Here is a 25,772-nt window from a genome sequence, read left to right on the forward strand (position 1 = left end):
ACTACTGTATTTTGTCATGTGTAATATGCACTTTTTTGCCCAAATTTTTGAAGGAAAACTAATGATGTGCATTATACAGGAGTATAAGAATTGCATACCTTGGGTATAATGATCCCGTGTATAACACACACAAAAACGCGGGTGCACGTTGTACATGGGAGTACATTGCACACGGCAAAATACAGTAACTAGGCGATGGCTTAAATTAGTTGTTTAGGGAATGCTTCTTTGAGGAAGTGATGTCAGAAAGTGATTGATTTTGAGAAAGAAAGAGAGCCGTCCCCGTGAAAATCAGATGGGAAGACATTCTCAGCAGAGAGGGAATGGCATTCTCCACGGGAGGAACGGCGCCGTAAGTAGCTGGGGACAGGAAAAGCACAGGCTGTTTCAGAAACAGCCAGAAGGCCAAGGTCGACAGCACCGAGTGAGAGAGACATGGGGAGGAGGCAGAGCAAGAGAGGTGGCGGGACTCGGGTTCTGTTGAAAGGGTAATGGGGAGCTCCGGTAGGTTTTTACCGCATCCGAGTCATGTTTCAGGATCGCTCTTGCCTCTTTATGGCGAATGAATTGTCAGGGTCAAAGTCGAGGTGTGGAAGCAGGGGAGTGACTTAGGAGGCTCTTCCTGCTGTCCTGGGGGTTGCCGATCTCTATCAGAATCAGGCAGGGGGAAGCCAGCAAGTGAGTGACTGGGGATTTGCTCTGAATGAAGAAGCTCATAGGTTGGCCAATGAATGTGGGAGTGAGCGAGAAGAAGACTCAGGAACTTATATACCATTTGACGGGGTGTTGGTCGTATACTTAGCCTCTGCGATACCTGTTGATTCCTCTCTGTCTTTGTCACACACACGCCCTGTCATTTCCATCTCCGCTGCCACCACCTTAGTTTGTCCCTCTGGTTATACTCCAGGCCAGACGCTGGGTAGTGTCATTTGGCTCACAGCCTGCCGCACGTTTCCCAGGACTGGCTACCCTAGTTTTATTTCCATTCCCCAGCGCAATGAGGTCGTCTGAAAAACACCGTGTTGTCACAGCCTGTTTGTGTCCTGAGCCCCCACTGTGGGATGAAGTTCCTTTTGTAACTGCCATTCAGGTCCCCCAAGCCGGCCTCGGCCCTTTTTTCTTGGTCTCGGTGACCAGCTCTGTCACCTCGCGCTCTCTTCCGTGTTCTGCCCTCCCCTGTGGCCCGGCAGCTTCGGGCCTGAGCTCTTCCCGCCTTCGCTTGACTCTCAGCGGCCCAGTGTCTCCTGTGCCAGCTGCATGCACAGGGTGCCCGTCTGGCCCCCGCTGTGGGAAGCGTCTCGTGCCAGCTGCCCCGTTCGCGCTGTGTCTAACTGGAGGGCAGGTGCCCGAGACCGAAGTACCTCCAGTGATGGTGTGTCCTCTTGGGGACTGGGCCGGTGTCTCACGCGTCAGAGGACTCGCCTTTTTTTTTTTTCCTTTGGTTGACTTTCTGTTTTAACATGAAATCTGTTCAACTGTCATTGCTATAAAATTCTTGTATGTAGCATTTTGTGTTAAGTGTGTATTTGTATACCAAGTGGTTAGTTCCTTGGAGTGATAATAGCATTACCGGGTGAGTCGCCTCCCTCACTTTGACCACGGCCCTCGGGGGCATCTGTGCCCTGCTGGGATGGGCGGCCTGAGAACGTCCTGGAAGCAGGTGGGGGCAGTCCTGAGCAGGCAGGCCGTGGGATGGCAGCCGCGGACCTGCCTCCCTGGCCGGGCACCGAGGGCGGGAGGAGCATTCGCTGGTGCAGCCGTGTTGCCTCCCGTGGCGACATCCCACCTTGGGGAGACGGAAGGAGGCCCCGATCGTAACTGCCTGTAAAAACTGTGTCATCAGCTGGTTATAAGTTAAACTAGACTTGGGCTTTGTAATCATAGAAACGACTTCACCGCTCCAGCAAGCAGTCCTTTCATACTCATTCAGTTTCAAGTTAAAATATGAAAAGCAGCTCCAACCACGAGCTGCTTGAGGTTCTGCAGCAGCGGATGTGGGCCTTCTCGTCCCAGCAGGTGGGCAGTGGCAGCCTCACCGCCTGACAGCTGCCAATAGGGTTCTTTTCATTTGCGTTTTTTCACGTTGATAACATCTCCACTCTGCGGTGCTGCGCTGCAAGAGTCTGTCAAACATGCAGTGCTGGCTGTGCAGTCAGGGGCACTGACCTCTTTCTCCGTAGATTGTCAAATAAAAAAATGCCAACCGCCAACACAATAGCCATCTGGTTGTGAATGAATCAAAATTATACCAGTTTTTTTTTTTTTTAGTCAGATCTACAAAAATACATCTTTTTGGTGCGCCACAGAATTTTAGTAATTAGTTTATGTGTGCCACAAGATGAGCAAGGGTGGAAGCCGCTGATCTAACAGAAATACTGAGGTGGGGAGGGTGTGTGCAGGCACTGTTAGTTCACAGGGGTCAGCACTGAGGTGACCGATTTTAGGTCAGCTTAAGGAATGGGGCGGGGATGCAAAGGGCCATCTGGGGACAAGTGTGGTGGCAGATGGGTGTCCTGTTGCACAGGGCCATGGGGGAGGGGGAAGGGTAAGAATTCGACTTTGCTCCGGGCCTGCCTTGTTACGGAGAAAGAGCTCCAGCTCCGAACTCCTCAGACCTGGGTTTGAACGCTGAGTTTTAATTTTTTATGAAACAATTGCCCACTTGTGTTAAAAACTATTCCCCAGCAGGCTTTTTGGCATTTGGAAGCATTCAACACACACAAAGCACTGTGTAGCCACCCGGTGAATACCTGGTGGGGTGGGTGTTCTTCTAGCTGGAGCCTTGGCAGCCAGCTGGGTGGCACCCAAGTCCCTTGGCTCCCCCTAGAACATCAGTGTGTTACAAAGCGTCCCTTCCACCTTCTCTCTGTAGGGCTTGCGCTGTCCAGATCCGAAGTCTCATTCTTTCCTTTTCTCAACTGAAGTTTCCTCCCTCTGAGCACTGGCTCACCTCGCCATGCCCAGCCTGTACGTCACTTCTCCCTGAAACCGTCTGTGACCACGTCTCAAGCTGTATCAGTTTTCCCCATAGGAAATTTATCAAATGCTTATTGAACCAATTAAATCCTGGCTGTTGGGCTAGGGGTTAGGGAGAAAAATACACAAGAGTGGCGTTTCCTTCGTGGTGCCTGTGAATAAAGCACTGGTACTTACTGACATAGAAAGAGGTGCATCCTGACTGAGCGCCGGCCTGCAAACCAAAGGAAGAGGTGCACCCTGTCCTAACCCGACACCAGCGGTCTGTTTCAAAGCCCAGCGCCTTGTTTATTGGGGAAGTGCTCGAGGTATTATTTCCATTAATGCCAGGAATATGACAAGGAACCAGAAATGGGCCCACGGATCACCCAGACGGGGCCGAGCGCCTGAGCGGTGGGGAGCCGGCAGGTTCCTGGAGCAGCTGTTGACTAGCAAACCCCAGTACAGGAAGGCCCGAGACAGGTGTGAACCAGAGACCCGCAACCCAGAGTCCAGATGCGCGCAGGTCGTGAAAAAAGAAAAACAAGTGGAACCGGAACATACGAAAAGACTTTCAACTTTGTTAAAAAATAAGAGAAATGTAAATTACAGCTAATCTGAAAATATTGTACTTTTTATCTTTCAGAATGGCAAAAATCCTAAAAGTTTAGTAACACACTTGGCGTGGCTGCATGTTGGAATGGGCACTCTGATCCCTTTACTGGCAGATGTACCGATCCAGTGGGGTTAACTGGAGGAAGCAAGTTGGTGGTGTGCTTCCCTTTTGTTGTCTTGAAAGGAAGCACAGACACCTGTAACAAAGAGACCCAAAATGTCGTGGCTCCACGCGTAGGCGGTTCTGTGTCGGGTAACAGGGCAGGACAGGTGGTTCCTGTGAGTGTCATGTCAGGCCTCCCTCCCTCCTTGTGCTGAGCTTCTCCCTGGTGGCGCTGGTGCCCCTCAGGGCGCTCAGCCCTCGCCTCTAGCCAGGTGGGAGAGGGCGAAGAAGTCACACCGACTCCCTAACAACCCCGGCCCAGAAACGACACGCCCGCTTCCCGGAAGAGGCGGGGGGACCCATGACTGGTTCCCTTGGGGCCGATGGTGGTGGTGCTCTGCTGGGAAGGCGAGGGGCAGGGGTGGGGGAGGGACTGCTCCCTTTCGATTTTTTTTCATGTGTTTTAAAACTTTGAACCGTTTTGTCCGTTCACACAATAGAACATGATAGTGGCAGTGCGGCGGGGCGATGCCCCGGACGGGGTGAGCACCCCGGGCTGTGGGAGCCCAGGACAGCAGTGGCCCGGTGGGGGCCGTTCAGAGCTGGCTGCATTCTGCGGCGCTTGAAGTCCTGACGCTGGAGTGGGGGTTACGCAGGTGAAGTTGGAAGGGGGTGAGTGGTTGTGAGAAAGTGGGTGGAGGTGAGAAGAGGAGGTGCTGGGAGGAGGAGTTTGTTTCAGTTCGGGAGAGGAAGGTATGGAGGGCGCCTGGCGTGCTGAGCGACAGGTGCTTCCTCCACGTGAGGTGCCTGCTGTGCTTCGGTGCCGGGCGGTTGTGGGGAGAGTAGGGTGTGCGCAGCAGTTCACATGAGGGAGGCTTTGGGTCTTACCCAACATTCTGTGTGACTTCAAGGAAAAAGGTCAAAGCAGGGGAACAGCAGGATCAGATCTGGGGCAGCAGTGAGCAGGGCCAATGGGGAAGGAGACTGGGTGAGTGGCCAGGAGCCCGGTGAGCTTGCTGTGTGGTGGTGTAAGGAGTATAATGCATCTCATTCTCCCCGCCTTCAAAGAAAATTTGGCACTTACCCAAGGCAGTGCAATTAAGTATTATCTTTTATGTCTGTCTGTCAGTGCCTCAAATCAGATTATAATTGCTCTGAGAACTTCATCTTACACTTATAGTATCATGCCATGCATACCTGTTCATTGATACTCTCTTGTTTTAAATAAAGTTTTATTGAAATATTCATAGAGAAAAGGGCACAGATCCTAAGTGCATGGCCTCATGGATGATCACAAAGTGAATACACAGGTCTTGGTTTATTGATTCTTACTCTCTTTCTTCCTTGCTAAAACTCTTGCTTCGATTCGGCACGTTCAGTGCCCGCCCTCACATTGTGTCCCGGCCACATTAGTCTGTGGTGTACACTTGCACCCTTATTTCCGCAGTGCTGGTGTTGCTCAGTGTTCTTTGAGGACCCTTTGGGAAACATAAGTTAGGTGGCTTATTGGAATAATATATCTACTTCACTTGAAATTATTTTAAATCTCACTGTATTTTAATGGTCCGTTTGTGCACAGAACGCTGGACCACGGTCTGGTGACAGAGCCAGAAATTTTTTCTTTTCCATCATTTCGTGATAAAATTTTTTTTAAAGGCTGAAAGTAATCCAACTATTAGAAGTGTTAAAGTAGAATTTTCTTGCCACTGTATTTTTACATTTTCCTCCTAGCTACAGTTTTCTTTTTCTTCCCCTTTGAGTTAAGAGTCAGCTGCTTAGGACATTCCATGGATTTTTTTTGGCCTCATTCATTATCATTTGTCCATCTGTCTAATGGGGCCTTAATATTCGGGGCCCCACACCTCTCCATGACCTAAGTGAATGATCCCATCAATTAACCTAAGGATATTTTATTGAGCATGTATGTGCTAAATTTAAATTGGGGGAGCAATGGATAGCTTGGATTTTAGGAGAGCTAATGATTTACAGTATTCCTAAATCACATTTCACTTATTATTTTCTCTTTCTGTAAAGTTTTAAGTCAAGAAGTGAAAGTTCTAGCTTAAGTAGAGACAAATGAAAATACATATGGTGGTACCTCCGTACTCAACCTTAGTTCATTCCAACAAGTGGTGAGCAAGCAGCAATTGATGAAGCATTTCTGCTCGCGGGGTGGCGTCAACTTCTACAGATTCTAGCAAGTGCAGTGACTGGTGGTCCTGCGCTGAGTGCTTAAACATTTTTTCTCATCAAAATGTGACGAGTATCAGGCTTGACAAGTTCTGAACCCTGCGCGTACCTTGGTACCGCTGCATATTTAAGGTTCATATGAAATAGATACATATAACTAACTACTCATTTTGATTTATATTTAATCATTCCTGTCGGAACTTGGAAAAAATGAAAAGGGACTCATTGGAGAACTTAGGTGACGAAGGTTCAGCCAGAGGGACATGACACCCTATGGGCGTTTTCTGTTTTAATACTGGTATGCTTTTTCTCTTTATGTATGAGTTTGCTTTTCTATCTATCTATCATTTAAGATTTCCTTTATTTTCACTTGTAAAGAATATTACGCATTCTAGATGTGTTGGAGTAGTTGCTTTGGACTTCTGCCTTACTAAGAACCTTTATCACTTATTTTATCCCATGCCTCTGTGAATGATTTTCTCTGCCATAGAAATGAGTGCTTTATGAAGAACACCCTGTAGGTGTTGAGAACCATGTAAGTAAGTGGTCAGGCACTGGCTTCTAGAAATTTTAGATCCGAATTTGTGGCCACTACTCAGGAACATCTCATGAGCCTTATACTTGGCTTAACTCTATGTACCCAATTGTATTTTTCTTCTTTCATGGTTTAATTTAAATAAATTAAAATATACTGTTTAGGGTGTACAATTCTACGAGTTCTGACAAATGCATAAGGTTGTATGACCACCACCAAAATCTGGATATAGAGCAGTTCATCGCCTCCTAAAATTTGCTAGCGCCCCTGTACAGTCAGAGCGCACGCCACACCCCAGCCCCTGTCAACCTCTGACCTGCGTTCTGTTTCCGTTGTTTCTTTTTTCCCCAGGATGACAGACGGGCGGAATCATTTAGCATGTCACTGTTTGAGTCCGGTTGCTTTCACTTAGTGTCATGCATCTGAGAGTCACTCATGGTGCTGGCGTCAGTAATTCGTTCCTCTACGTTGCCGAGGAGTGTACCGTCCATCGCGGTTTGCAAATTGAAGAATATCTGAGTTGTTTCTTGTTTTTGGATATTTTATGGAAAGCTACTGTAAATATCTGCGTTCAGGTTTTTGTGTGAACAGTTCAGATCAATCACCCCGGCCAACACAGTCCCCCTCTTCTTCGCCTGCTCAGTCAGCAGCCTGAGGAGTCCAGAACCTTCAGCAAGTGAGCATTCTGGTCGCCGACATCTGGTCTTGTCAGACCTTTTGATCCTGCTGATCAGGTAGTTGTGCGGTGATACCACAAAGCGATTTAGTGGTCATTTGCATGATGACCAGCGATGTTCAGCCCATTTCACATTCTTATTGGCCATTCACATCTCTCCGTTTGTGAAGTGTCCGCAGTCTTTGCCCATTCTTCTTTTGCACTTGGTTTGTAAGAGGTTTTAAAATATATATAGAAATTGGATACAAAGCTTTTTTTTTTTTTCCAGTGTAAGTTTTGTAATATTTTATTCCAGTCTGTGGTGGGTCTGTTTTCTTAACAGTGCCTTTGCATGAGCAGAAGTTTTAAATTTTGATAAAATCTTAATTTATCATTTCTTTCTGTACCCTGCCTCAAATCTTCTGAATAAATATTTTCTATGAAGGTACCCTATACATATTCTAGAAGCTATATAGGTTTACCTTTACATTTAGTTCTGTGATCAATGTTAATTTTTTATAAGGTGTGAGGTAAGGGTTGTCTTCCTTTTTTAAATTGAAAAATTTGCATATAAGCTTTTCCAGCACCACTGGTTGAAAAGACTTCTTTTCCCAGTAAATTGCTTTGGAGACTTTTTTGGGAAATAAACTGACCATGTGAGTGTGGATGTATCTCTGGACCTTCTTTTCTGGTCCACTGATTTGGTCGCGTGACAGCACCGCGCTGTTCCATTGCAGTTGTATAATGAGCCTTGAAATGGGGTAGTAGAAGCTCTTGAACTATTTTTTTTTTAAAGATGTTGTGGGTATTCTACCTTTTTTTGTATTTCCACGTATGTTTTAGAATCAGCTGGTCAGTTTCTTTGAAAAGCCTACAGAGATTACGACAGGGATTGAATCTAACGATCAATTCAGGGAGAGTCAACATCTGAGTCTTCCTGCCCATAAACTGAGTGTGCCTTTCCAGTCATGTAGGTCTTCTTTAATTTCCCTCAGTAGTATTTTGTAGTTTCCAACATAGAGGTCCTTCCTGTCTCTCATTTATTTATTTCTAAGTATTGATTGTTTTTTGATGTTATTGCAAATGGACTTGTTTTAAAATTGTGTGATGTGAATATATCAGAATGTCATTGATTCTTATCTAATGACCTTATATTTTGTGGCCTTGCTAAGTTCACTTATTTATTCTAGTAGTTCCTAGATACGATTTCTTATATGGAAAACCAGCTTATATATGAATAGACTCAGTTTTAATTCTTTCTTTCCATTTTGAATAACTTTTCTTACCTTATTGCACTTGCTAAGACCACTTATAAATTATTGAATAGAAGGAGGGAGATTAGACATTTTGGTCTGTTCTAAACCGAGATGCTTTGTACTTTGTTCATCTCACAGCTCAGAGAAGTCTTGCTGAGATTCTAGAGGAATCTGTTCCTCTTTTTATCATGTCTCAACTCCTTTTGAAATTCCTTGACATCATTTACCATAAATTACACACTTACTTTATCTGCTTACTTCTTTCTCCCGTGTCTCTTACACCAGCCCATAAACCTCCTACAGGTACCGCCAGTGCATAGCTCAGAGGCTCTCAGAAGACACTCAGGAAACGCTTTGTCAAATCAGCCTGTTTTGGTAGGGACTTCTGGCAGTTACGCCTGCTATCCTTTTTCCCAGTGTTTGAATCTCTTCAGCAAAACCTAGCACAAGTATTATTTCTTGCAGAACTTTTTTTTCATATTTCTTTTTTCACCTTAAAACATTTTAAGAGGTAAAATTTCAGAATTTCTCATAGACACCACCTAACACTTAACACTTTCAGAAGTTCTCATGAATATTTTATAAGAAGCAATACAATTCTTTCTACTAATTTTTGCACAATGTTATGGTGGAAAATTGGGATAGTTTGCCTTCCCTGGATGTTATGTGTACATAAAAGTTAATCAGTATTCATGCAGTTTGCAGTGGTTCAGATATGGAAACAAGGGTAAACACATCCGTAACTATCTAGTAAGCAGGTGTTAGGAAAGAATAATATTTTTTATTCTTTAAAGTCTGGGGAAACCTGGTGAAAGGAATCTGTTAGGCAAATTATTTCCCAATTTTTGTCCTTTAGGTTTTGTTCTAATCTGAGAAGTACTTTTATTTGTTTTTAAAATGTAATTGAAGTCTGATGAGGGTAAATTGCCTTCAGCCCGGAACACAGTGATCTAGAATTAATCCAAAAGGCAAAATATCTTCTGGCTGCTCCCTTTTAACAGCTGTTGTGATGCAAAACAAAGCTTCAGTTTCTGTGAAGACATGAGGAAAACAATGGGTTTTCTTCCCCTTGTGGTATGTTACAATAGTTCTTTGGCTCATTCTACACATTGACAATGGAAAAAATGCATTAAAGAAACCTAAACGCATTTTAAGTTGGATGGTCATTCATTCAACTCCCCCCACCCCCAACTGTCTTCCTCATCTTCCCTCCCTCTTTTCCTTTCCTCCTCCCTCCCATTTTCCTTACTTTTTTCTTTCCTTACTTTCCCCTTTCTTTTCTCCCCACCTTCCTTCTTCCTTCCTTCTTTCTTTCTTCTGACCTCCTTTTATGTCCCAGTCACTGTTCTCATTCCCGCAAATGTACAGAGAAGATGACACACGTGACCTGTCCGTATGCTGCGTACAGTGTCGTGGGGAGGCAGGTGGTGAAGAAGTCAGCATGTGCATATGGCAATTCTTGGTCGTCCTAAGTATAAACAAAGTGTGTTTGTGTGCACATGCATGAGTGTGTGTTCGTGAGAAGGAATGGATGAGAGATGAGAGAGAATGAAAATGAATGAGAATTATAGAAGGCCCCAGGGCATTTGGGCTGAGCGCTGACCATCCACCAGATCCAGGGAAAGCGTGTTGAAGAAAGTGGGGATAGCAAGTTAGAAACCCCGAGAACAGATTCAGCTTGGTGTTGGAGAAACAAGCATGTAGACACGTGGCCTCAGTGAAGTGAGTGTGGGAGAGAATGCTGTAAGATGAGGCTGGAGAAGGACGTGGAGACAAGATTCCAGAGGCTGTGATAGGCCACGAGGACCAGTTTCAGTTTGATTCCAAGTGCAGGCAAAAGCCAGTGGCCCACGCGCAGCATATTCATTCATGTTGTCATTTAGACATTTCTATTTTTAAAATTTTATTTATTGATGTATTTTTTTTTGAGAGAATAAGGAAGGGTGGGCAGAGAGAGAGGGAGTAAGAGGGAGAGAGAGACATCAGTTTGTTGTTCCACCTCCTGATGCATTCACTGGTTGATTCATGTATGTGCCCTGACCAGGGATTGAACCTGCAGCTTTGGCCAACTGGGATGACACTCTAACCAACTGAGCTTCCCAGCCAGGGCGTCATTGAGACATTTTTAAAAACATCTTTAATGTGATCAAGATATATCTTCAAATTCTCATCTTACGTTTCTCTTCCAAAAATAAAAAAGAGGTACATGAAGGAAAAACTGTCAGAATCATAAAAAGGTGAACAGATTTACAATTACAACTGTAGATTTCAAGAGTCCTCTGCCAACAATGGATAGAAGAATAAGTAGACAGACATTCAGTAAGGATTTAGTGGATGGAATTGAATAACCCTATTAGCCAAGTTGGCTCAGTTGGTTCTTTATTTTGCTTAATGAAACACTTTATCCTCCACACTTTTTTCTTTTCCCAAGCACTCATGAAGCATTCACCTAGGTGTACCAAATTTTGGACCAAAGCCAAGTTTCAATAAAGTTAAAAGCATTGAAATCATAGTGAATGTGTTCTCTAACCACACAGAATTAAACAGAAATCAGTATCCGAAAAATACCTGGGGAAAAAAAAAACCCCACACAAAATACCTGGAAATTAAACCGAACATTTTTGAATGACTCATGGGTCAAAGAAGTGACAAGGGAAATTTGAAATCACTCAGAAACGAATGAGAACAAAAAAATAACCATTGCTTTTATTTAAAGGTAAAACATTAATAGTCTTACAGCTCTCACAGAGTCAGCTCTCCCTGCTTGTCTGCGCCTTGAATGCACCACTTACTGCAAGCGCCAGCCTCAGCTTGGGCGCCGCGGAAGCCCGGCCTTGTTCCCCGCTGCTGCGGGCGCCCGCCCCTGGGCGGTCTGGCCCTGCCTGCTTTGCTAAGTAGTCCTCCCGCTTTTCTTTTAGTTCCAGTGAGTGACCACTTACTGTTTTCAAAGGCCATGTTCCTGGAACTAAGGAGGGGAATTTATGGAGCAGTAACAGGCAATTTCAAGTCACATGATTCTTAGGTTACCTTTAATTAAAAGTTTGCCAAAGCTGCTTCTGTTGCCCTGGCTCTGTTATACTTGAGGAATTCTGGTCTACCTTCTCCCTACATTTTAGACCTTTTGTGAGTCCTTCCTCAGTTCCCTTCTGTGACTTCTGTTTCTTGGAGCAGTCCTTTAATTATGTTGATTTTTTTGTTGTTTTTGACTGATATGAGCTTGTCCTACTCAACTTCATTAATTCATTTAGGCTTGTCTGTGTTGGACATTAAGCTAGACCCTAGGTTTGCAAAAGGGGTGGGAGACTTATAAATCAGATAATTAATTAGAGTGTGCTAGACACTTTGGCAGAGGCACATTGGAAGGGTTATGTGAATAAACATCCATTTAACAAAGGTTTATTGGCCTCCTTCTGTGTACCAGGCACTGGGCAGTTGGAGGTGGTATTTTAGATGTACCATACTGATTGTTTAAAGTCGAGGCGTTGAATTGTGAAGGAGCGGAGAGTGAGTTGGGGATGGGAGATCTGCTTTGGTATGAGGTATTTGGTGGGGTCTCTGAGGTAGTAGTAAGTGGTAAGAGAAACAGCTAGAAAGGTTGTGAAAGTCTTTTTGTCTTGTAAGGGAGTTTTGTCCTGTTTCTGTGGACATAGTATTTATTAGCTCCATGGTGACCCTTACCAACACTTCTGTACTAGTCACATCTCTCGTTTCTTTGCTTATTCTTCCACTCACTATAGTGACCAGTGGCTCTAAGTGGTGGTGACCACTAGCACTGCGTGTCATGCATTTTCAAAAAGTGGGAGGGGGGTTGCCAACAGAGATGGACCCCACAGCAAGGAGCCTGGTATGTGGTACTCTTACCTGGGGTATTTCCCTCGAGGGTATAATTAGCCTCTTGAAATTTTTATTTTTATATTTGTAAGTTACGGGAGGAAGAGGTTGAAGTATAAACGCATTACTTTGAAAATACCCTGTGGAGTAACATTTCAATTTATTGCCCACCCTGAAATTTTTTATTCTTTTCCTTTAGGTTTCTTGCTATTTAAAGATTTTTGTTTGAATGAAATTAATGAAGCTGTACCTCAGGTGAAGTTTTATGAAGAGGTAAGAAGTAACTGTTTTACTGATGCTTTTATTTTAAAAGCATATTTAAAATGTACTTTGGAAGACATAAAGACTAGTAAATATCTGATATTTAGAAATTCATTGAAAGTAATTAGTAGCAGAAGATGTCTTATGTAGTTTATTAGAGATGCTGACAACATCTATACAGATCCTATTTGTGAAGGCTCTGGAGTGTTCTGGAAGCAAAGAGGCATAGTTGGACTAAAATTCTAGAGAAGGGAGAATCAGTTAGACATGCACTGAAGATTACCAGCCGTTCTGTTACCTGCAGAAGCTTGCTGATTCTGGAGACATTAGCTGAGGCAGAGGGCCACTACTGGGCAAAAGAAACTAGCGAAGTTTTCTGGTCACATGTTGCTGGAGTGACAGATTGGAGACTCGGTGGAAGAGGGTGGAGGAAAGCTGAAGCGATGCGCTGCAAGCTTCCAGAAGACACCCCGAAAGCTCCCACAGCCTTATATGCATCACTGAAGTGTGCATCTGCTGTGGGCAGGAGGCTGAAAACAGAGCAGGCAAGAGATGAAAACCCACGGGTGCTCTGTGGACACTGGAGACCTATGGCTGCCTGTCACCTGGGTCAGCTGCTGATCCAGCTGTAACGACGTCCAGGCCTGTTAGAGCCCAGGTTTGGCCCTGGGCAGGAGGCCGCTTCCGGGAGACAAAAAGCCAACTCAGACCCAGGCTGGCCCAGTCCCTTACTGGGTGAGGAGCCCCTCACCACCTGTGTGACAGAGTACAAAGGGAGCCCTCTCTGTCTTTTCTGAAGGTAGAAAAAAACTATAGAGGATCTGCAGTGTTCCACATACAGTAAAACACTGTTAGATGCTTCAGAGACATGATCACATGACTCATAAACAAGGCAGTAGAAGCAGACCCACAGATGAATCAGATGTTGGAGACAGCTGACAAGTGCTCAAAATAACTATAAATATTATGCACAAGACAATGGCTACAGGAAAATATGGACAAAATTGATGGAAGGGTAGAGAATTTCAGCATAATTTGATTTTATTACGAAAACCAAGTGGACATTTAGGACATTCAGTATAATGTTTGAAATTAGAATTAATGGCTAGAATCAATAGCAGATTGGTTACAATACAAAATAGAATTAATAAATAGTAGATCATCTCAAAACTGAAACAGAGAAAAAAGAAAATAAAAAAGAAATAGGTAAGGACATTAAAGACATATGGGGCATAGTTAAAAGGTCTAACTTAGGTAGAACTGGGCAGAGGCAATATTTGAAGAGAATACTAAGAATTTTACAAAATGCTGAAAGACAGCAGCATGCAGATTCAAGAATCTTAGGAAACCATAAGCCAAATGACTGTGAAGGAAACATATGTTTGCCCATCAGTGTAAGTCTATGGGAACGTTTGACAAAGATAAAAATTTTAAAGGCAACAGAGAGTAGAAAAAGACATTACTTTTAAAGAAACAATATTGTGACTGACGTGACTGTGGCATTTTAAAAGAAATGATCGAGCCACGAGGAGAAAGGACTCCTGGACACGGAGAACAGTGCGGTGATTGTGAGAGGGTGGGGAGGGCGTGCAAGAGGGATAAGTAGTGATGGAAAAGGGTACAATAAATAAATTATTTAAAAATAAATAAAGACATGGTTTTTCAGAACTCAAACAGGCAGTGAAACGGCCAACTCTCAAGTACAGAAAGAAAAAGTAATCTGCCTCTCTAGAATTCTATTTTCAGCAAAAATTTTCCTTAAAAAATAATGGTGAAATAAAGATATTTTCAGACAAACACTGAGGGGATTTGTCAGCAGTGTACCTGCATTACAATAAATACTGCAGGGAGCTTCCTTAAGCAGAGGAAAATGATCCCAGATGGAAATGCAAGAAGGGGTGGAATGGAGGACGTCATTAAGGATAAGTATGTAAAATATAAATAGGTGTTGACCATGTAAACAATAACAAATTGGTTTTAGAATTTAAAATGTATATAAAACTAAAACGCATGACAGTGGCAAAAAGCAGGAGAGGGGTTAAAGTGTTTTTAAGAGTCTAGAATAATGGGGGGAATAGTAATAATAATAATTTGCATTCGTATGTAATCAGTCAAGGATGCATATTGTAAACTATCTCTAAGGTAACTTTTAAAGAATAAAATCCGTATCTATAACAAGATAATGGAGGAGGAAAATGGAATAGAACAACATTGTATTAATCTAAAAAAGGAATAAAAGGGGGACATAAAATAATTAAGTTAGGTTAAATTGAAAACAAGGAGTACGGTGATAGCTAAAATCCACCTGTAAGTAGTTATATTTAATATAAGTAGGCTAAATACTCCAAGTGAAAGACTGAGTTTGTCAAACTTGATGAATAACCAAAAACCCAATTATGTGTGGCTTACAAGTGACGTATTTTAAACAGAAGGATGGAAGAAGGTGTACAATACAAACACACCTAAACAAAGCTGGTACAGCAACACTAATACCCAAATACACTGATGCTCAAATGCTTCTTTGAGATTGAGAGATTATTGCATAATGATAAAGGGGCCAGCATCACAGTCCTAAATATATATGTATGTTACAAGTAATGTAACTTCAAAATATATAAAGCAAAAATGGACAGGTTTAAAAGAAAACAAACCTATAATCCTACTGGAAGATATGCACACATTTAAAGAGTTTATAGAACAAACAGACAAGAAATTGGTAAGGCTAGAGAAATCTTACTGAAGTAATAAATAAACTTGACCTACTGACATATAGAGTGCTGCACACAGCAAGGTTAGAGTTTGCGTTTTTGTAAAAGAACATAAGCAATATTTATTAAAAGCCCTCTCCAAATTTCAGGATTGAAATTGTTCGGAGTATGTTCTCTGACCACAGTGGAATTAAGCTTCAACTTAATGCCACAGTTCACTGAGAAATCCTCACCTGCCTGGGAACAAATACACTTCTAAATAATTTATGGGTCAGAGAGGAAATAAAAACAAATTAGGAAATATTTTCAATTAAAATATATTTTAAAAATGACATATGCTGTGGTCATTAGCTTGAGGTGTCCTTACCCCGAAGCATTTTAAGTGGTCCGACGACAACAGCATCATTAGGATTGATATTAGTCGTTTTTGTACAAGTTTGAAAATTGGAGGGATAGTCCTTCCTTTCTGGTTTATTGATACATGAAGACTTGATATTTTTCTACTAAGATTATATCAACGTATTTCTAGGAAGAATGGTCAAATTGTGATGCACATTTAGTATTAAATAAAATGTGAGTAAAATCCAAAAGGGTTTTGCTCAGTGTGAAGGACTTTATTATTTCACTCTGAATCATAAATCAGGCATTTTATCTGGGTATCCCAGGTATATGGGTCAAAAAATTGTTTCCTTCTTGTTAAAATCATTGCCTTTCCAGCTTCAGCATGCACTAAGCCACCTTGTCAAACACAGAGACATCTCCTTCAGCAGGTAGCTGGTGCTCGGGCAAACAGCCGGGCAGTCCACTGGGGCTCATTTCTTTAGCACTTCTTGCCACTGTGGTGTGAGTGCCGCTGCTGTTTCCATTTGACCTTTAAACGTCAGAGCTCCCCTTTGCTGGCCCGCTCCCCGCCCTCCTTGCCGTTCTCTGGTTTAGGTGCACAGCAGGGCTGGCTGATCAGATTATCCTTTGGAGGATCACGCTGCGAAGCTCCTCAGCCACTCCTCAGAAGCTCCTTGCTCTGTCGTCTTTCACCGCAGATGCCCAGCAGCTGGGGGGCTTCAAATACAGGTCTCTAAGTCAGTGCAGCCTGGAAGCGTCGAAGCCATCCGTAGCTCTCTCCGTTTCCTCAGCCCGGTTATTTCTGGTTCTTGTTGGATGACTCCAACCCCTGGGAAACCCTCTCGTTAAATATCTTAAAATGTCTGTTTTGTACATTGTATTTCCATTTTTCTGTGTCCCCGACTTTCAGCGCTCCCCGTTTCCTGTGGGTGAAGGTCCAGTAGCTTATCCTGACAGTCACAGAGCTCTACATTAGTTCCTACCTGCCTTTCTTTAACTTCGCTGCCTTCCCATGCAGAACTTCCACTCACCAACATTTCTAGACTCACGGAGCCCACCTTTTTGTTACTTTACCTGTGATGCCCTTTCCCCAGCTGGGAGTCCTTCCCCTGCTCGGCCCATGGAAAGCCTAGGCCTGGCTCATTCAAGGTCTAGTTCAGTTTCTATGTTCTCTGACACATCCGTCCGTGCAGCAACCCCAGCCGTCTCTGTTGCTTACGCCCTTGGTCCTCCCAGCATTTATTGTCCATAACGCTCCTGTGTAACACTTAGCATATGCTTGCTGCACCTGTGTGTAATCAGTACTTTCCTCTTGACCATTACTTGACTCATAGACAGAGCACCCTGCTAGGATCTGGGTGCAGCTGAGTCTCCCACTAGCTGTGGGATATGGGGCCACTTACTGAGCAAACTCTGAGACAGCTACATCGTTTCAGACCTGGAGCTTCAAAATGTGAACAGTTATGTTGTTCCTGAATTTGAGGAGCTCACGATATCAGGGTTTACTACTGAGCTTCAGTTACCTTACCTATGAAATGAGGTTAGAATCGTCTCCTGCTCCTTGACAGGGTAATTGGGAGTCTCCAATAGGATGCTGGGTGGGCAATTGCTTTCTAAGCCAGAATAGCTATAATATATTGTTCAGCTATATGGGAGGCTCTAACGTAGTGGGTAGACCTCTAAACTCCAACTGCCTGGATTGGGATTTGGACTTTGCTAGTTACTGGCTGAGCACACTTGGGCAAGCAGTCTAGCTTCTCTGCCTCGGTTTCCACAGCTAAGAATTGGTGAGATGGCATTGCCTGTCCCTTAGGGTTGTTGTGTGTGAGTGTAACACACCTGAACAGGACCAGACATGTAGTTACTGCTCTGTGTGTTGGTTTATACACTTGTTGGTTCCAGTTAGATTTGGAGGCAGCTTATAAAAATATGTATATGATACCTAGATTTAAAAATAGATCACAGAAAACAAAATAAATATGAGGTCAGGGTAAAGTTACTCTAAAGAAGTTTCTTCACTCATTCTACCAATATTTATCAAACAGCAATGCTAGGAGGTATTGTTTGGATGAATAAGGCCAAGTCCTTGCTGTCTTTTAGCTTCTATTTTTGTTGAGAGAAACAGACAATAAGCAACTAATAAACAAACAAGAAATATATCAGGAAGTAATAACTGCTATGCAGTGACTCAAAACACAGTCAAAACATAGGAAGTGTATCAGGAAGTAATAACTACTATGCAGTGACTCAAAACAGACTTAAAACTCATGTACTGTGACCTGTGGCCACTTTAGAGCGATGGGTCAAAGACGGGCTCTCTGGGAGGTGTCATTTAAACTGAGACTCGAATGACAAGGAGGCCAGTCATTGGAAGAGGGGAACAGGGTGGGGCGGGGGAGACCGTTTCAGGCTAAGGTCACGGCTAAGGCCACGGCTAAGGCAGCCCCTGATGTGGTGGGAAAGAACTTGATGTGTTTGAGGAACCGAAAGATCAGCGTGGGGTGTCTGTACTGGGAGACAGGGGTGGGGTGGTGTGTGATCAGTTCAGAGGCATGGTTTGGGGGCTGGAGTAACAAATTCAGATTTTTTTCTAAAACCCATGCAAAATTTAATACAGGGAGTGTTGTTAGGTAATTATTCTATAAATACCAATCAGATCAAAGTGGCTGACGCAATAGACCCTCTACATCTTCACTGATTGTCTACACAGTTCTATCAGTTTCTGAGAGAGGGTGTTAAAACCTCCAACTCTTGACTATAGAATTGTTTGTTTCTTTTTTATTGTCTTTTTTAATGTACTTTGAAGTTCTGTTATTAAGTGCATATACATTTATGATTGTTATGTTTTTATATGAAGTATCCCTCTTTATTGCTAGTAATATTTTTTTGTCTTGAAAATGACTTCATTGGATATTAATATAGCCACTTCAATATCCTTGTGCTTATTGTTTTCATGATATAGATCTTTTCCATCCACTTTCAGTGTTTTTATGTGTAGGGTATATTTCTTTTAGGCAGGTATAAAAATGTCTTGCTCACCCCCCTCTACCCTCATCCCCATTTCTGACAATCTCTATATTTTAGTAGAGTAATCTTAGATAATGTGTTTGTCCTTTGTCAGATTGCTGAGTTTCTTGAATCTGTACCTTTTGTATCTTTCACCAAATCTGGCAAAATGTGGGCCATTATTTCCTAAAACATTTTTTTCTACCTCAGTCTCTCTTTCCCCTCCTTCTGAGACTCCAATTACATGTATATGTGATTTTTGGATATTATCCTAAATATTACTGATGTCTTTTCCCATTTTTTCTCCAAACGTGTTTTCTTCCCGTCGTTCAGATTGGGTATTTTCTATGGTTCTGTCTTCGGATTCATTGACTTTTTCTTTCGGCTTCTCTAGTCTGCAATTATGTCCATCCATTGACTTTTTTATTTAAGATACTGTGTATTTTAGTTCTAAAATTTCCACTTGATTCTTCCATAGTTAATATTTTTCTGCTGTTATTTTCTGTCCTGTTTATTATTCATTGCATGCCTATTTTCTGTTATGTCTTTGAGTATAGTTATAATAGCTGCATTAAATCCATGTCTGATAAGTCCAACGTCAGAGCCACCTTGGATTGGTCTTATTTATGGCCTGTTCTGTCGCAGGTGGGGCACATTTTCCTCTTCCATCATGTGTAGAATAATTTTGGATTGTACCTGGTACATTGTGGTTGATATACTGTAGATAGGCTAAACAGCGTATGCTTCTCAAAGCTCATTGACTTTTTGTTTTATTAGTTAACTCGGCTTATTCAGCGGCCATCAACAGGTAGCAACGGAACGTTGTTCGTTTTTTTCGCCTTAGCTGGACTTCTTTGTGTCAGCCATGCTCACATGTCATTATGGGGCCCCAAAGAGATTCTGACAGGTTATAGCCACAGAATTTCGGAGCTCCCCCTCTGGCACTGTATTTTCAAGAACATCCTCTCCTACATCCCAGCTTCTGTTTGATGCCCTTCGCCACTCTGTGTGGCGAAGGGCAGTGCTTCCGTGTCGTAGGTATTCTGTGTGTCCAGACTTCTTTTTCCTCAGGAGGATTGTTCTGTTAGCAGTTAGTTGGCTATGACCTAAAGCATAACCTGGGTTTGTGGTGTAGTTTGAGGATAAAACCAAGATAATTGGCTAATGGGTTGGATATAGAGGTTAGTGGGGGCAGGGATGTGAGCAAAAGAGAAAAAATGATGATTATTCCTTTTTGGCTTAAGCCACTAGGAGTATGATTTTACTCACTTTTGTGATCAAGAAGACAGGGGCAAGGGCATGTTTGCCTCGGGCAGAGAGGATGTGGAAATGTCAGATGCGTAGCTGGATACTCAGAGTCTGGAGCTCAGGGCCACCGGTGCCCCTAGAGACTGACATAGTCACGGGACTGTACTTGGTGTATGAAACCGTGGGACGGGATGGTTTTACCGAAGGAGAATATCGTGGGTGAAGAGTGGGTGCCCTAGCACCATGCTCTGAGGCACTTCAGGATTGCGAAGCCACGCAGAGGAAGGAGGACGACCAAGGGAGGCTGAGGAGGAGGAAGCCAGAGTGGCAAACCCTTGGAGAGCCAGAGAAGGAGCTTCAAAGAAGGCAGCGGTGGCAACTGAGTTGAATGCTATGGAGAAGTCAGTGAAACTAAGGACGAAAGAGAGGCCCTTGGTTAGGCGGGGCAGAGGCCTCTGGTGATGCTGCTAGACCGTCCCAGTGGAATGGTAGGGGGAGAAGGTGGACCGTGACAGCCGTGGACCCAAAGTGCCAGCTCTTAGGGTTCTGGACACTTAGGCTGCATGTTCAGCTGTGAGCTTCGTAGCCACCAACGCAGAAGGGAGCTATGTGATCAGTGAATGTTTTTCCTTGGCGATGACGCGTCTGTCCTGCCGTAGGGGAGTCTGCACCTTGAACTCAGGCCCCTGCGTGCTCAGGTTACCAGGAGAACCTCTCCACCAGAATTAGGAGTGGCATTTTCTATGTTATGCTACAATAAGGACATCCTGTCTGGAGCTAACTTATAGTTGACTGCATGTTCTTCAATTAGTGGTCTTACTGATAATAGTAAATGTTGAATTACAGCCACAGATACTGTAGGCTCTTATTTTGCCTACTAAGAGTTACCTTTTCTATCATTCAAGTTGAAGTTCAGGAAGCAGAAGGTTCTTAGTAAAGCCAGAATTTTCAATATAGCTGGGTTATTACAGTTCAGGAAAAACTTCTGTAGAATCAGCATTTGTTTAACCAGGTGTCGACTTGCTTTACAGTTCCCCTGGAACGTAGATTTATGTTTCATTACACTTGTTTTCAAGGACAATAATTCCATGAAGGCTTATTATTCCTTGAATTTGTTCAGATGTATAGGCAGCAACATTGGCCTTTGGCTCACTATCAGTCTGCCTGTTTTACCCCAGCATTCTGGCACTCACCTACCTAAAACAAAACAACAACAACAACAAAAAATCAACTGAATCAGAATCCTGAGTTTATTTTTGAGTCTATTCCAATGTTGGTGTCCAGTTTCCGTTGTCTCGTAGCTGCCGAAGTTGCATCTGGCCTGATGTTTGAGTTCTTTAGAACTCAAGTTCTAAACAAGTCAAGTTTAGACTTGTTTTCCTGAAGTCATTTGGGATGGGTAAGGCCAGGGCCTTTGGTTGTTGCTGGGTCGCTTCTTCATTAAAAGTCTTTTTCCTCGTGGTTGGGGTATGAAGCTACCCCGGTCTGCCTGCCTGTGTGTCAGATTTTATCTGTTCCGAGAAGACTCCCTCCGGTCTGAGTCCCAGCGGTCACAGGCGTGAATCTCGGCCTTCTCGGTGTTAATGCCGATGGTGTTCCAGGGCAGTTCAGATGGTCCCTGTGATGTCTCAGGGTGTGAACCAGCTGGGCCTCAGGAGGGACCGCGGTGTCCCACAAACCCCTCGCCCTGCCCTTTCCTCATCAGAAATTCTTATAGGACTTACTGGTTTTGATTTCAAAACTGTCAAGCCCAGTGTAAAGGAAAAAGGTAACTTTTATTTCCATTAGTTTATACTTTTCCATGGGAGGAGTGAGCCCCACCTTTTATCACGCAAGGACGAAGAGCACTCAGATACTAGGGAACAGATCTGGCTACCTGTTGGAAACATTCCTCCCTGCCCCCCAAAAGTCGTATGTAGTAATTAGTCATTACATTGAAGATCTTTGCTAGTTTTCCTGCTAGCTCCGTTTGTCATCTGTTTTCATTCTTATTTTGACTTTTGGAATAAAAGTATTACTGTAAATAAATAAAAACACTTCGCTGATCCAGGAGCTTCTGCCTTCAAGTTAGAATGATTGGGGCCATTTCCACATAAGGCAGATATTTCTAAAGCACCTTTCATTATTGGGCCCCTCTTAATACGGTCGGGTTACCTTCCCTAAGCCAGCAAAATGCACTGTTTGAAGTAAGCTTTCTGTTAATACTTTAATAGCGAAGATGAGGTCCCAGCACTTTAATCTATGAGTAATACCTTCACAAAGTGTTCAGTTGATTTAAAAAAAAAAAATCTCTTTGCAGGAATCCCGACTGTGTGTGTGTATATATATATTTTCTCCTGTTAGTTTTGCAATGCTGTTGTTGAGCAAGAACTACATCATAACTCTTAGACCTGAAGTACAGCCAGATTGAACTTGTTTGCGCTTTGGGAAGGAGGACTGGCGAGCCTGAGTGGCCCACAGCTGGTAGAGTGTGAGAGCGTTGTAACCATGGCAGTATTTGTTTCCCAATATTGTGTTTCCAAATTTAAGTGATGAGGTTCATCGTAGGGAAAATTCCATTTGTAGGTTTCACATTGGGTTCAAATTGTTCCACCTTCATTATGACAACATTATAAGCAGTTGTTTCCTGTGGAATAGCCAGTTCCCTAATTTGCATGATCTCGTGTGGAAGTGCCTTAAGGCAAAACTAGTAATATCTTTTAATAAAGCAGGTTTCTAGGAAGACATACCTAACAATGATGGCTTTTCTACATCTAGATAAAAGAATATGAAAAGCTTGATAATGAGGAAGACCGCCTTTGTAGAAGTCGACAAATTTATGACACCTATATCATGAGGGAGCTGCTGTCTTGTTCACATGTAAGTGTTTCTTGTTCTGTTCCTTTAGTGTGGCTGTGTACAAGCCGGCCTGCAGTGTTTCCAGAATGGAAATAAAACAGGAGGAGGTGTTTAAAAATTAAATGATACCCATGTTTTGTCATTTGCTTCCTGATAATACTTATACAATATCCATTGTTCCATATGCTCTTAATATAGTTCCAAAAAAACATATTTTCACTGCAAAAAAGGATGAAATAAAATAGCGAATTCAGCGTAATGGAAGAAAAGGCTAGGCTCAATTCTAGACTTTTTCAAGGAAATTAAACTTTATTATTTTTAATTTAGTTATACTCTTACATTTTGATTAATTAGAAATTGATAAATATAAGCCTTACGTGATTTCTTTAAATTAAGAAGATTGTAATTATTATATTAATTGTGTTCATTAGGTGTTAAATAATGATGGAATTGTTTTTCTTGTAAATCAGATAAACAGTTCAATTTGGTCATTGGTATAAGCTAAGTTCCTAGGAAATCATTCTACCAGGAGTGGGTGGAAAAATTGGTAATAAAAATTTACCATGTAATTTTGCTATATTAAGATGGTTTGCCAAAGGAATGGCCTAATAGTCCTCGCCTGCTGTATCAGATACTGTAGTGACTGGCCACAAGTGGCTGTCCAATTAATTAAAATCAAATGGCATTAAAAATTCAATTCCTGACTTCTCATGAGCCACATTTCAAGTGCTCAGTAGCCACATGTGGCTCAGTGGCTCCTGGAATGGGCAGCTCAGATATACAGCACATCTGTCCCTCATCACAGGAAGTTCGCTTGACAGCACTGGCCACAATAATACTGTGCATTAGTGCTCCTGTATTTATTGTGGTGTTTACAGTTCTTAACTGGCATTTGAATAACTGTGGTGGCTGAAGATGACACCTCTGGAAGTATAATTGGGACATTGTTCTTTGGTCCCACTCACCGCGCAGCAGACAGCCTCTGAGCTGGAGCTCACCGCTGGGCTCTGTGCCTCGGCTGGAGCCGACTTGAACCTTGGCAAGTGCCAGATACTCGCTGGGAAAGCCTCCGTCAACTTCGTTTTCACGTCATGCAGCAATTTTGAGGGTTTCGTATTTTTTTTTAAAGCAGTGTGATACAGTTTTTAAGGCTTTCTTACTGTATGTTATTGAAGAAGACATAATTGAAGTTTTGGGGTAGGATCGAGGTTGTAATTACTCTAGCCCCCCCGAAAGTATGGTAAGTTTCATTCTTTCAGAACCAGTTCCTGCCTGCTGTGGTCACAGCAGGATTTTTCCTCACCCCAGAGCCTTTGCCACGCCCTGGTTTAGTTTTGTAATCCTGGCGTTTCATGCGTTCATTTTTTTTCTTATTTAGAAATTTTAATTTTATAGATATCTTACATTTTTAGGACCCCATTATCAGCTAATCAGTGGATGTTTTTGGTTAATATGGTGATGATAAAATTCTTTATACTTTTTACTTTTTTTTTAATCACAGTACTCTTGAATTCTTGTGGGATTAGATATCACTCAACTACACTCATCATTCTCCCCAACGTGGTGTCTAAGAACCCCAGAAGCTCAGAGGACCAAACATTTGCTCAGATGGCCCGCAAACATCCAACAGATTTTTTTTTTTTAAAGAATGCATGTTAATATGATGAACTTTTTTATGTTTCTAGGTTATTGTTTAATAACTGTTGTGTTGAATTCATGTTGTGATGTTGTATACCGTAAAGGTTTGTTATGTTTTATAATTATTGAAAAAAAATACTGTTTTTGGTTTTTAAAAGCCATTCTCGAAGCAAGCTGTAGAACATGTCCAAAATCATCTATCCAAGAAACAAGTAACGTCAACACTTTTTCAGGTAAGAGAAAAGTATTTCAAAATAAATATATCTAATTGCCTAACAGGTGGACCTGGTGATGTTTTCTTTCCGTGTGTGTAGGTACTACGGGACTTGACATATAAGACCATTTTTAACTGGAGGTTTATCGTGAACAGTTGAAGTTTAATATTATTTGTCTTCTCATTGAAATGTACTCTTGTACCAACATCCTTTGTAAAGGCTTTCCTGAATAAGGTCACTCGAGCTTTCTAGTAACACCATTTTCAATAAGTCAGTGGAGATACTAGAAGGGAAAGCCTTTTCCTGTTTGCCACCCTAGGCGCCAGCAGGGAGCAGGGGGCAGGGAGCAGGGAGCGGATGAGATGTCTTTTGTGGTGGGAGGTGGGTTGCCCCTTGTGGTGAGTGTCTGCCAGGTGGCAGATTCACTCTAAAGAATAAAGAGTGAGTGTTTGAACGACCTTGGCGTCAGGTCTGAGGGACTGAATTTGACCTTGGCTCCCCACATCTGGAACACAGCAAACCCAGTCCTACAGATTTAATTGACGAGACCTGGAAAACCTAGCCCACAGCTCCTAGGCCTGCGTATTTTCTGCTCTTCAGATGTATCGGGTTTTCCTCCTCCCAAAGCCTTTTCCGCCCTGTGTGTTTTCTGTAGAGGTGGCAGCTTGCAGAACATGGTCACATTTTCAAATGGGTCATGTACTTGTCTACATTGCAGTGAATTGTAAGAAATATGAAAAAATGCCATTAAATAATGGAATGATTTTCATAACTGAAAAGAACTGACTTACCCTTTTTTGGATCTTTCAGTCATTTACAGTTTTGCCTTGGTACCTTATGATAGGATTGTTTTATTTATGCAAACTGAATTTGATTATTGTATAGAGAACATACTAACCTGGCTCTTAGGACATTGGCTACAGGAACAAATTGAGTGTTAACCTTTCTGCCAAAATAATTCCTAATAGATGGGCTTTTCTTAAGCTGTAGGACCTTTCTGTATAGTCTAGTTGGCTAGAAGTATGGGTTGACCTGGGTCAAGAACCCCGCAGGCCACTGCACCTTCTGACTCCAGCCCACCTGTGTGAGTGGCCATGACGCTGGGTTCTCCGTTGGGCGGGGGCGGGGAGGCGTGTCTTGAGGATGCCTTGAGCAAGGTGCATGTGCCTTTGCTTTGTGCTGGGCCTGCTATCGCAATGCCCCATACATGCCAGATGTTGCCAGATTTTTTACAGGCAAGAAGTGCAGTGTGAATATCTGCTTCTTGTTGTCTCCGTGATATTTAATGTCAGAACTTCAGTTTTCAGCTGAGTTTGACATGGTTCACCGATAGGCTTATAGTCAATTACATTTAACATTGCTGACTTACCCCTCAC

The 25,772-nt window shown here is 42.8% G+C and overlaps 1 protein-coding gene across 2 annotated transcripts in view; it reads left to right on the forward strand.

Moving 5' to 3' along the window:
- GRK3 (G protein-coupled receptor kinase 3) overlaps positions 1–25,772 on the forward strand; it is a 111,677-nt gene that overhangs the window by 38,568 nt on the left and 47,337 nt on the right. Inside the window, exons 3-5 of one of the 2 annotated variants that reach the window (XM_054594049.1) lie at positions 12,340–12,413; positions 22,463–22,564; positions 24,340–24,414. In XM_054594049.1, coding sequence (XP_054450024.1) covers positions 12,340–12,413; positions 22,463–22,564; positions 24,340–24,414 — 251 coding nt within the window. The remainder of the gene's footprint in view (positions 1–12,339; positions 12,414–22,462; positions 22,565–24,339; positions 24,415–25,772) is intronic. The other variant, XM_054594050.1, reaches the window with a different exon arrangement.

The sequence above is a fragment of the Pteronotus mesoamericanus genome, unplaced genomic scaffold (genome assembly GCF_021234165.1).
Source record: "Pteronotus mesoamericanus isolate MK-2021 breed Mesoamerican mustached bat unplaced genomic scaffold, CSHL_Meso_final scaffold_507, whole genome shotgun sequence".
NCBI classification, from domain to species: domain Eukaryota; kingdom Metazoa; phylum Chordata; class Mammalia; order Chiroptera; family Mormoopidae; genus Pteronotus; species Pteronotus mesoamericanus.